The 12,466-nt window shown below is 44.4% G+C and overlaps 1 protein-coding gene across 1 annotated transcript in view; it reads right to left on the bottom strand.

Moving 5' to 3' along the window:
- The window catches only part of WDPCP (WD repeat containing planar cell polarity effector), a 147,235-nt gene that overhangs the window by 4,444 nt on the left and 130,325 nt on the right, over positions 1–12,466 (bottom strand). The window contains exons 15-17 of the mRNA XM_066547816.1: positions 9,731–9,866; positions 3,173–3,267; positions 1,672–1,700 (exon numbers count right to left, since the gene is read on the bottom strand). Of these exons, the coding sequence (XP_066403913.1) occupies positions 1,672–1,700; positions 3,173–3,267; positions 9,731–9,866 (260 nt within the window). The remainder of the gene's footprint in view (positions 1–1,671; positions 1,701–3,172; positions 3,268–9,730; positions 9,867–12,466) is intronic.

Here is a 12,466-nt window from a genome sequence, read left to right as displayed (position 1 = left end):
CAGAGGCTCCCCTTACCCTGCCAGCCATCTTCCTCTGCAGCCCAAAGCTGCTGCTTCCCTTCCCTGGGTCCAGAGCAGCTCAGATGGAAGTGCCCCATTTTCCTGTGCACAAGCAGCTCTGTGATGTGTGCTGAAATCAAAACAGTACTCCCAGGTCACAGAAGTCACACTTTGACCCATCAGCTTTTAGCAACAGTGACCACTCAGTTGCAGTGACTTTCTGGAACCAAAGAATGCTTTAACCACTCCCCTGGGTAGGTCTAGGTCCTTAATGATGTGATGGCAAAGCTGTCTTCTGTGCATCATTCTCCTTATATAGCCTGAATGTTTGGGCTTTGTGGATTTCACTGTTATAGTCCAGAAATTTCAAATGAACTTCTCAGTTTATTAATTCAACTGCTTATATGAAGGCAAGAACATCTTCCACAGAGCTTGGGGAAGGAACAGTTAACTGCTGGCTAACCCTGCTGCAAAGCCAGGAATCCCCCCAATGTCTCCAGACCATCACTGCTGCTGTGCTTTACTTCACTCTGGGTCCTGAGGTCACCAAAATCATCCAAAGGCCAACTGAGAGGTCCTGTGAGATGAGGATTTCCCTCTGGTGCGACCCTGACGTGGTGAACTCTGGCACCTGGTCCCCAGCCTGTGCCCATCCTCCACCCAGTGCAAATGCACAGGGGCCTGCAGGAAGCTGCAGAGGTGGGGCCGCTGTGTGTTCTTCCTCAGTGCTTCAGGACTGGTAGAACAGCTCTTAGAGCACAATTTTACTTGGCACAGGCTGGTTTTGTAATGAAAGAAATAAATAAGTGCCATCTTGCTCTGCTGGAAGGTTGAAGTGTTTCTTTCAATTTTTTTTTTTTTAATGATCTGTTTGCACTGAGGCCAAACACTGAGTACTTTGGCCTCAAAAATAAAAGTTTAAACAGGAATTGTAATTGGGAGAAGGCTAAAACACAGGCACTCTTGTGCCTTCATTGGTGCTGCCATGAGTTATTTTATCATTTGTTTTATTTTATTTTAGTTTTTCCTGTAGTGTAGAACTGAAGCAGTGTGTTTGTGCTGTGTGCTGCTGACTCACCAGCTCTGGAGAGAGGCTCACCCTATATCTGTGCTCTCTGTGCATCCCCACTGACTCCCAACAACCTGGGATCCCAAACAGGCCAGGAGGGAATGTCCCCGTGGCAGATGAAGGACATGGGGGGCAGGGCAGGTTTCCCTTCTCCTCCTCTCCCCCTGCAGTGAGTTTCCTGCAGGCTGGAAGCCTGAGCTGGTAGAGGGACAAGGCCTGGAATGCTGGCAGTGTGGGAAGGGATGGACCACCTCCACTGGCAGCACCTCACAGTTAAATCAGTTCAGAGTTATATGGAAAAATGGGGAAGCATCTCACCCCTTTTCCCTGCAATCTTCCTCTTGGAAGTGCCAAGCCAAGTGCTGGTTAGCTCGTGTAAGATAAACATGGCTGGACGATGAGAGCTTCATGTGCTGTGCTCAACACAAAGCAGCAGGTGAAGCCCTACTCTAGCAGAACCGTACAGGAGGATTTCTACCAATTCCAGCAAGAGCCCTGCAGGCAGACAGCTTGCATGGACAGGCTTGGGGAGTTTCAGGAAGCTTCAAAATAGAGTAAATAATAATAAGCAGAAATAAAATAATAAATCAGAAATGCGTTACCTGCTCTGAAGGAACGGCTTTCATATTTCCTTCAAGAAAAAAAACAAACAAAAACACCCACCATGTTATTTACATTCCATTTAACTCACTGAAAAACCCAAACAAACAGAGGTATTACTTTCACTTTTTTGATAAAAAAGCTATTTCATATCATGTTATTCAATGGATGAATTAAAATAGTTAATATATTGCATATACAAGTCTATACTCGTAGGATATGTATATTCCCTCAAACACCACAACAAGTTAAAGCAACCATGATTTTTGTGGATGAGGCGGCGTGGAGATGCAAGGCCAGCAGCACATCAGGGATCCCAGGTAGTCCTGAGCTGTTGCAGGACTGGGATGGGCAGGCTGGGACAATCGTGGCTGCAGCATGCTGCTCTCCCTGTGGTGGGGTAGCCCTGGGGTGGTGGGGCTGCCTGCCTGAGTGCTCACCTCTGTCTTGGGAGGGCTGTGTGCTGCCAGCTTGCTGCAGGAGCTGCTTCAGGATGAGGCTTCATGTTACAGCTTGAGCTGAATTAACAGCTGCCAACATCAAAAAGAAGTCCTGCTGCAGGCAGTGTCCTTCTGCCCCTTGCTTGGTGCTGTCTGTGGTGTCTTCTAATCCCCACATAGGGCAGGTTGGTTCATGGGATGGACAAAAGCCCATGGGAGAGAAAACCAACAGCTTTTTTGGGTTGAGTTAATGTGCTGTCAGCTCCCTGCATGGTCCCAAGAATGTGAGTAGACGAAGGTGGCGAGGGGGAAGCAGGACTGACCTGCTGTGGCAGTGGCAAGTTCAGCTTCACTGCAAGCTGGAAGTGTATCTATAACTGGCTTGTTTGAAATAATCTCTTTCAGCTGTGGCTGTAGGAACCACCTGGCCTCCCCGTGGCTGGAGACTGGCTCTGTTCCTACCTACCTGTCTGTACAGTGACGGGACACCCGGACAGGGCAGGAGATAAAAATCCTTGTCTCACCCCTTGTGCAAACACTCTGACCTATCCCTGCCTGACTTCCTTCATGGGACAGCTCTTTAACCATGACCTTCTCGTGCTGGCCTGCTCCTCTGCTGGACTGCTGCACTCCCTGGGCTCTGCTGTGATGGGAATGCCAAGTGCTGCCAAAGCAAGGCAGCCGCCCTCGCTTCCTCCAGAGCGCCGCAGGAACCGTGTGTGCTGCTGCTGCTGCCCCAGCCATGGAAGCGGGCAGGCTCTGCGGCTGCTGCTGGCTCCTGCACAGAGTAACAGAGCCACAACAGCTGGGACTAACAAAGCCTGCCTGTCTGTGTTAAATCAGGGATACTGCTGCAAGATAAGGAGATTCAGGTGATTGGTTGACTTATTTCTACTTTCCATGAGCCAGTAGCTGAGTCCTCCCTGATAGGAATACACAAACCGAGCTCATGCTGCAATGCCTTGTTTTTTCTCCTGGACCCAAATGAATGTTCAAGATATGAATTACCAATATTTCTAGCTTCATCCCCCTGTGCATATTTAAAAAAGGCTTGTTCACTTACCTTCCTGGCTGCTGGAAAAGGTTTTCTTGATCAGGGAGGTGGTGTGGCCACCCGGTCCAGGCTCAGTGTCCTCTGCTTGTCTGCGGCTGGTGGGTCTTGGAAAACAAAACAGAAGTGATAGAAGGGGAGGGAGCAATGCCTGCAGAGCTGGGGAGACAGTGTAGAGCAGAGTAAAGCTGTTCTGTTTGTTTTCTATCTTTTCAAGTGTACAGCAGCTTGTGTAATTTCCTGGCTACAAACTGCAGCTCTTTTCCATCAGATGCCAGTAGGTTTGTTGACTGAGCGTCACTAGGATCGCTCATTTGGCTGTGCAGTCGCTCCAGCACTGTCCTGTCATTCAAAGACGAGGTATAAAGCTGGTGGTGTTTTGAGTAATTACAGTTTTGTTAAGCAGGACAGGCTGAGGACATGTAACACACATAGCAGGCACCAGGCACTGCTGGCAGCCCTGCACGGAGGAAGCTGGGCAGATGCCAGGAGAGGAGGATATCAGACTCAAAATACAGCACTGATTTTCTGAAATTTTTGTCTCTACACCACTTTCATCACTGAAATCCAAGTTGTGAAGGAGGTGCAGGGAGGAAAGCATCAACTATGTCTTATGGAAGATGCAGATTAATTTGTTGGGGTTTTTTTTGGGGGGGGGGGTTTGGTTTTGCTAGTCTTGGTTTCTTCAGCCATCATTAATGTCTGCTTACACAGCCATGTGGAAAGGCAATCCATTCCCAGTGCAGTGGAACTGGAAACCTGGAGGCCTCATTGTGCCATCTTGGCTTGCTGACTGGCTGCTTGTCCTGCCATCCACAACCTGCCAGGCACCCGGTAAAGTCCAAGGGAGCATCGCTTTCATCAAGAACGACTCAAGTGGAGAAATTAAACTAAACATCCAATGCCAGGCCAACTAGGAACTCTTTTGGGAGGATTCTCATCATCTGGGTAGCTTTTCCTCCTCAGTGGATGTAGTCATGTTTGACTCAAGTAGTGTTTTACTCTAGGGTGGCTTTCAGCTATGACAGCAGTGTAGCTGTGAGAATAAAAATGTGAACGCTTTTGTGCAATAACCAATTTCTTCTCTGCCACAGTGCAAAATCTCATTTAGCTTTGATAATACAAATAATACATTCCAGACATAAAAAGCCCTTTATTACTGATGAGAACATAAATAATTAAAGAAAAAGCTGAGATTTTCCCCATGGTCTTGTCTTCCCACTACTAGCCAGAAGATAGCTATGCAAGCAGCTGGGCACATGTAAAGCAACTAAAAGCACCTCTCCTCATCAGCTTTCTCGAGACATTTTTAAGCTGCAGTAATGCAACTCTCCCATCACACTAAGCTTTATTGGTTCAGTATAAGAACCTAAGAAACTTCATTGGAGACCAGATTATGCTGGTTGCAAAAGTGGGGGGATTCTTCTGCTCTTCGACCCCATTATCTCCTCTGTAGTGTCTTGATCAGCTTTCTTACACACAGCCTTGGATTCTGCCAAGACCCGCAAATTGCTTTTTTGGCTGCCAAATTGCCATAACCCTTCTATTTTTATACTTTAAAAGAGCTTAAAACCCTGCATCCTCTTTGGATGTGTCTTTAAAATTGACCAGTACTGGGAGGATTTCATGTATATCCAAAGGCTTAGAAGAAGATGTTACCTCTACTGAGCTTCTAGTTTTACAGTCAACAGACATGAAAAGCCCAGCGGGGATAAAAGGAACTTAACCAGTTCAGTCTAATGCATATAAATCTACCTAAGAGCTCAAGGCACTGGAAGTACTCAATGCACTACATTTATCTAAGATACAGAAATGGGTCTTCAGCCCACATGCCACATGTCCCATTTTGATGCCAAGTTAATATGAATTAAGAGACTGAGATGAATAAACAAGGTCAGTCTGGGCTGGGCCAAGTTGAATCAATGTAAAATAATTGTCAGTATTTTCTGTCAGCAAGGCTGGTTTATCTTGGCTCAGGATTCTCAGTGCTATAGATTATAAAATGTTTTCAGTGGAACAGTTGGCAGACATTTTATTGATTTTTCTTTGTTTTGTGAATGCTGGAAAAATTTCCATTAAGTATACATGCCATTCATGTGATGAAGCCAAATTGCTTTTTCAAACTTTTCTTTCTTCAAGTGTGCTAATGCGTTAATACATTAGCAATCTAATTTAATCAAGAGGACCTTTGTACGGAATCAAGAGGCCATGGAACACACCTTGATGCATCTTGAGCACTTATGGGCTAAGAAGAGTTAATTTTGTATTTTCAAGGTGCAGTGTGCACACTGACTGATTAATTTGCCCCTCTGAATTCAGTAATGCACTATCTCAGTTTTACAGATGTAGAAATTTAGAGTGCAACTTTGCACAAAGCCATCTATATCTGCCTGCTCTTGCATTCTTGAGGCACATGAAGCTCCTGGGCTGAGCAGTGGCAAAGAATGAGAAGGAAGAGAAGAAAGAGAAGGAAGAGAGGGAAGGCTGCATCAGCCAGGCAGGAACAGCACCGGATCCAGCTGAGCTGCTGGATCCCACTTCTGACATGAATTTCCTCCACCACATCACCACATCTCTGCATCACACCTATTAACAGAGCTAATTCGGAACTGAAAACTGCTCAGGCAGATAGAGCAGCTGGTAGGATTACACCTGAACCTGGCAGATGTTATCCCTCAACCTATATTCCTGCTATTTTATGACCGGGTTTGCTTTCTGGACTTTTGAAACAGGTGGAAGGTATAACAGTGATGAATGCTTACTTTATTTGCACAGAACAGTCAGGTAGGAGTAAGAAATCCATTTAATTTTTTTTTTTTAATGTGACATACAAAAGGGGATGCTGTGGGATAACTCTAATTCCCTCCCTCTATGCTGATTTAATAAGCAACATAAAGACCTGAAAGATGCTGTTAGAACTTCCTAAGGTTTGGTCAGCGATGCTACAGATTCAAAATATACAGACATGCTCATGAGATTAAGTAAAAACTTTGTAGAGAAGTAGGAATGTGTGTATTTTTAAGGACATAACCAACAAGAAAGTTTTATGGTAAAAATCACTGTAATGATAAACACTTTTTCCTTATATCCTAATCACTTGTATTAAAATAATAGATAGCCTAATTAAAATGGGAGTAGTTCTGGTTTGGGGAATGGGGACCAGGTAGATGGATAATGAGCTAAAAACCCCTCCAACCCAGCTTCACACACTGCCAACAAATGGAAGCTATTTAAGCCTACAACACATTATGGTAAGGAAAGAGAATGACACACTGATGGGGAGGAAACCCACACTGCAGCTACCAAGGCCAGTGGCAGAGAAGTGAGTGCAGTCACAGCTCTGTGTGACTCTGGTGCCAGACTCTGACATGGTCCCAGGCACTCTCTGGTTGACCCATCAGAAATGAGCTGTCTCACAGGCAGCTGATCAGCTCCTTTGTGTGGCTGAGAGGATCAGCATGCTACCTCGGCCCTCTGAACAGCAGATCTAGAATATCCTCCTCAAGTGCCAGCTTCTGCTGCAGGGTTATGCTGATCAAAATGTTTTCATAAACAGATAACAAAAGTAATGGTAGGACAGGAACTTCCAAGCTAAAACATAGCTGACACTTGGAAAGAGAGAAGGTCAATGCCAAATGTAAGCCAGAGGTGAGATCTTTGTCTTATAAAATTATTCACTGGACTGTGCATTGTTGGTGGTGTTTAACTGTCCTTTTTATGTTAGAGTGAAAGAAATCAGGGAGCAAATGAATCTCTGCTTTCTGGAATGTTGTCCTGAAATCTTTACTGCCCATAACTTTTTGTGCGTGCACAGCTCAGGAAGCTGACTACAGCTCTCCACTGGCAGCAACACCACTGCTGCTTCCATAAAACATCATGGAGTTAAATCGAGAATAAATTCTTAAAGAAATAAACCCTTGAGATCGTTTCATGAATGACTACTTTGTTTCCAGCCTCTTCTGTCCATTTTCTGTCCCTGTCTTCATCCCAGATTATGGCTTTCCTGGTTAAGCAAAGGAGATGATGATGTGAAGAGTTAGTTGAAGTGATTTTTTTAATCACACAGCTGGAAAACTGGGCTCCAGTTACACATATGCAGACGTCAAACTCCCTGAAGGGCATTGGAAACAAGGTTTATTAGGCAAGTGAAACATAAGTGTCTTCTAGTCTTCACAGGGCCCTTGCTGGTGACTTCTGCCTAGCTGTAACTCATGAGATATGCCTCAGCTGTCCCAAGAGCTGAAATACAAGGAAGAAAGAAATACGTGCTGGAGATGAGCTTCCAAAATTGAGTGAAATGCAGATTTGGGACAGCATCTGGGACTGATAGGGGTAGATGTGTTAGAAATGCAGTAATGTAGTAATTGGTGTGACTAGCTGGTACAAAGATGTAAAGCCGAGGCAGATAACAAGAGACTCTGAAAGAACAGCCATTGGATACTCTTGCTGAACAGCTGCAAAGTCTTGGTGTAGTCTCTTACAGGAACTTAAAGAACCACTGCTACCCAGAAGAAGCCAATTACAAACCCAGAAGTCTCTGGTAATGCTGGAGTATCTGGGACAGAGAGATGAAACACTGCAATGATCACAGAACAGAGAACAGCCCTATTTGTGTAGGGTCCCAGCACCAAAACTTCCTTTCTTTATAGAGATTTCTTCACATGAAGAAGTCTGATGCAGACTTGTCAGCAAATGCATTGTAGAAGAACAACTCTGGGAAACTGGAGGCAAACCAAGCCACAGCTGGGTGCTTGTAGCCACCCGTGGCTTTCTTTAGGCACAGGGAAGAAGTTGTTGGAGTCACCTGTGCCTCAGCAGGTGACCTTCCCACCTGGCTGGTGTTGTCACAGGGAGTGCCTTTGAAACCTAAATTCTTGTTGGCAGGCTTTGAGCAGCTGTGGCCAGCAGGGAGAGCCGTGAGAAGTTTTCTTCCATGGCTTTGTAAGCAGCCACCAAAATCTCTGGCCTCTCCCGGCAGAGCTCAGAGGCATCTCCAGGCATCTGCAGGTGGAGGAGCTGGTGCACGGGTGGGAGCTTGCTTTATGCTCTCCAACCAAAAGCCTTGGGAAATCCCAGCCATTTATGCAGCTCTGGTGACTGCAAGGAGCCACTCCTGAGGCTCAGCAACTCATGGTGACCCACCTGGGTAGGTGCAGGCAAACGCGGTCAGGTGGGGAGCCCAGGAGTTGGGGCAAAGTTGAACTCTCAGCCTCTCCCCAGATGCCTGATGAAGGCAGACGTGGGACTGCCAGAGCTGGGTGAGTCAGAGCAACCTCCAGAAGGAAAAGGGTGAGCGAAAGGGAGGGAGGACAGCGTGTTCATACCTTGGGATCACAGGCGTGTTGCGAGTAGTCTTGGCTCTGGTGTGCTGCTAAAGGAGCTCCTTTTATTGGAGCACTTGGAGCCCTCTGGAGACAACGCAGCCTCCAGCATGGAGACTGTCTTTATAATTTGCCCATATCAGTACAGTGGTATCTTTATCCCAAAAGTTAAGAAGGAATAACTGTGCACTGTATTTTCAAAGCCAGGCCCACCTCCAAACCCATTAGATAGCTCTGAAAGCTTTAGAGCATGTCCATATCCTGAAAGTTGTAGGCAATGTATAAAATTAATACTTCACTCATGGTGTGTAGCTGGTAAAATGAATATAACACCGCATACTGAAAAAACTCAACGCCCCTATGTTAAGGGAGACAGAAAACTAGCTAATATACAGATTTCCAGAAAGAAAGGGAAAGAAGAAAATGAAGAAAGAAGAAAATGAACCATGTGTTCAGCACAGTTATATACAAATGACTGGGATGAATGTAATGTGGAACTTCAATGTCAAACTCACACCAGATTTACTAAAAACATTCCTACAGACAGTAGACATAGAAAATAAAAATAAGTCTATATACTACACAATTATATACTCACTGTGAACAAATAAATGTTTTTTTTTTTTCTTTTCTATCAAGAATGCACAAAGAAAAATAACAGAAACAAATGCTTTTTGAATCTTTGCAGAGGAGCTGTTTCTTTTTGATTTCCTATCCCTTGCAAGGCGGTGTGCAGGTTCACCTGCAAGGGAAGTGCTGGAAAAAAATCCCAATTATCAGAACTGTTGTTTCTCTCATAGTGAAGTTCAAGGTTTTAATCAGCTTCAGAAGAAGGGCACTCTCAAAAGATCTTCCCAGGGATTTTGATTACAGGCTAGTGATTTTCTTAGAGGGATCTGTAAAGATCACATCAGTTTTTTAAAAGTTCTGTTCATTACCTGCAACTGTTAATTTGCTGTGTTTTCATTGCTGTATTTCTCTTTGCTCCACATTCAGCAAGCAAGGCTGCCTTTGCACAGATGATTTAATTTGAAAATGGTTGTGCTAGTGTGGGTTAAAAGCTCGCAAACTGTCTGTGTTTCTGGAGATTTCATTGTGTCTATGCCGTGTCCTCTGAGCTTCCAGGTTTTTCTTAGTTGTTAGTGTGTTAATGTTTTATTGTGCTTACAGTCATGATGCAGACAACAACTGCAGTTGTCAGAAAGGTTCAGAATATCAAACATACATTTTGAAACCATTCACAGCTCACCTGTGGGAGCAGCTCTGTGTTGGTGGTCTGTCAGCAGGGCTGGGAACAGGCGGGTTGCACCCTCCTCCTTGCTCTGGAGATTGGTCAGGGAAAGCTTCACAAGATGTGTCTTCTTCATCTGACTGCCCCAGAAGTTCTGTTAAGATGGATCAAGATATGGTATCACACTTACTTCATCTGAAAGTACCAACCAAACTGCCAGCTGTTTTCCTTGGATGCCCATAAGGACAAAGGGTGTCCTCTCTTGCAGGGGATCAAACTGAATGGAAACGAACATGCTTCCACAGCTTTCACCCTTGCCTTTTCCCTTGAAAAGGAGGCCAATAGCCAATGACCAGCGCCAAGAAACAGAGCCAAGAGTTTTTGAAAGACACAGACAGAGTGTGTATTGGCTGTAGATAGCAAGGAGGAAATTCATTCTATACATTGTCAACTACAGAAGGTCTAGCTGGCTGCCAAAGGCTGCTGCATGAGCCATAGGGATCAAAGTCTTATTAATTGGACTAGTTCCCCAGAGGAGTATGTGTAACTCCTTCCTTTAAAAATAAAGACTTCCCTTAGCTTTGTTTTAAAATATTTTGGTTCACAATTAAGGCCTGAAGTCTTCAGTAGGTGAAGCATGAGCACCCAATTCACAAGTTCCAGTCTGAGCCCTGTGGTAACAGAAATTCTTTAAAAATATCTGAACCACTTAAAAATATAGAGGAAGAATTGCATATTCTAGGTGTGAGACATAAAATAAATAAATAAAAAATTTAATCAAACCGCAGGCTAGCAGAGTTTGGATTAAGGAAAAAAATCCTGTTACAGATAAAGACTTTAAAAGATTTTTCTCAAAATCATAAGACCCTTTTGCATTTTTTCCTCCTCCTAATCCCGTTCTTCTCCCCTTGTTCTCTGCCTTCTTGGATCCTGTATAAGCTGATCTGCAGGATACCCGTGGTGGCACCATGGGCAGTGGGAGGATGTAACAGCCTGGCGAGGGTTGCCACGCTGTTGGTTTACATTTCATCTGGAGACCCAGAACGCTTGCTGGCTTAGGAGGGCAAATCTACTGGTAAGCCTTTCTGAACCTCTGAGTCTTAAAAATCCAATGCCGTGGGAGTGCTGTGGACTATTTCTACTCTTCATGCCACCTAAATACCACTGGCATCTGTGGTGTGAGGGAGGGTGAAGTGTGGCCAGGTTTGGCTTTCCCAGGTAGCTGATGTCTGTCTGTGCTGCTGGTTCCCACATTGGGGAATGGTTGAAAATGGCCAACTCGGTTGAAGGCAGCACACCACAAGCATGCACACCACACTACAATAAATAAAGGTGCTAAACCAGCACTGGTGCAATTTCTCCTCCATCTTGAAAAAAAAGAATCCAAAGATAAATAAAAACAGAGGAGAAAACAAGTGTACGGGCAATGCTTTAATCTCAGAAACTCAAATCCAGAGCAAGTAAGGGAGGTTTCTCTGGAGCTGTCTTCTTGGAGCCTTGCAGAATGAGAAGCCAAAAGAATGAGAGGTACAGAATTGAGAATTTATAAATGTTTGTGAGAAGCTGCTTTTCATATACGTGAAGAGCTCTGGGAAAGGGCTTTAAACAGAATTCCTGTTGATGGGGTCAAAAATAAAATTAGGCAAAATCCACTACAGGTCTTGTGGAACAAACTTTGACAGCCTCTGCTCTAGACCACAGGTCCCACTGCTGTGCCCCCACCTGGAATAGTCTTTGGTCCTGAAGAGCCTCCCTCTTCACTTGGCCAGAGTTGGTTAAGAAATAGACTGCTAAACCTTTGAATTTGCAAAATGTCAAAGATCAGATGTACAGTGTGAGTCGAGCATCTGTAATTAATTTTTCTCTTCTCTTTTTTTCTTTTTCCACTTACTCAGTAACAACTAAGGCCTACATAATTTACTCCCTTAAAGCTACAAACTTTCACCAAAATATGATGTCCATAACTTCTCTTGAGCCACCACTCCTGGGGTGGGGACATATCAGAACACAAAACCCTGAGAGATGCTGAAAGAGGAGTGTGTATTGAGAAAAGAAACATATCAGAATTGGGTCAACTTTTTCTTGATCTCTTTCCATCACACTGCTGGTCTGTATTTTCTTGTCTCTGCTGAGAACCAGTGCTAAGTAAATCCCAGTCCTCAAACCAACCACTTCAGTGTAACTCAGGCATGTGCTCCAGGTGGTACCCAGCAGCTTTTTAATGTGGAATGGGCTACAATTTGGGTTTATAGAGTCCTTGGGTGCCATATTTCTAATATATGAATGCTATGAGCAATTAATTACAGCATGGCCAGCAACTGATGCTTTGTGCTGTTGGTGTAGCACAGCTACACCTTATTAAATAATGCTACTGGATCCATGGAAACCTTATGGAAAACAGATCAGTCTGTCATCTGCAAGCACAAAACCAGGGAAAGAACAGGGTTCTTACCCACAGGAGTGCAAATAGATTTCTCTGCACTTTCATATCTAAAATAAATATCTGATATGTTAAAATAGTTATGAGCATTGAACCTATTGTGGTCTGGGGATACAGCTGCAGTGTGGATGCCAGGAGTGGTTCAAAACCACAAAAATAGATATGAGCTATAGAGTAAAGAAAAAAATATTTTTGTTGTGGGACATGGACTCTGCTCCCTGTGAGAAGTGCTAAAGAAGGAAAAACAAATGCAGAAGGAACACTGTTTAAACAACACAGCCCTTCCCAAACTAGAGGCAACATATCCCACTTTG

This window comes from Molothrus aeneus, chromosome 3 (genome assembly GCF_037042795.1).
Source record: "Molothrus aeneus isolate 106 chromosome 3, BPBGC_Maene_1.0, whole genome shotgun sequence".
NCBI lineage: Eukaryota > Metazoa > Chordata > Aves > Passeriformes > Icteridae > Molothrus > Molothrus aeneus.
The sequence above is the reverse complement of the archived record's forward strand: the minus strand, read 5'-3'. Positions and strand labels throughout refer to the sequence as shown.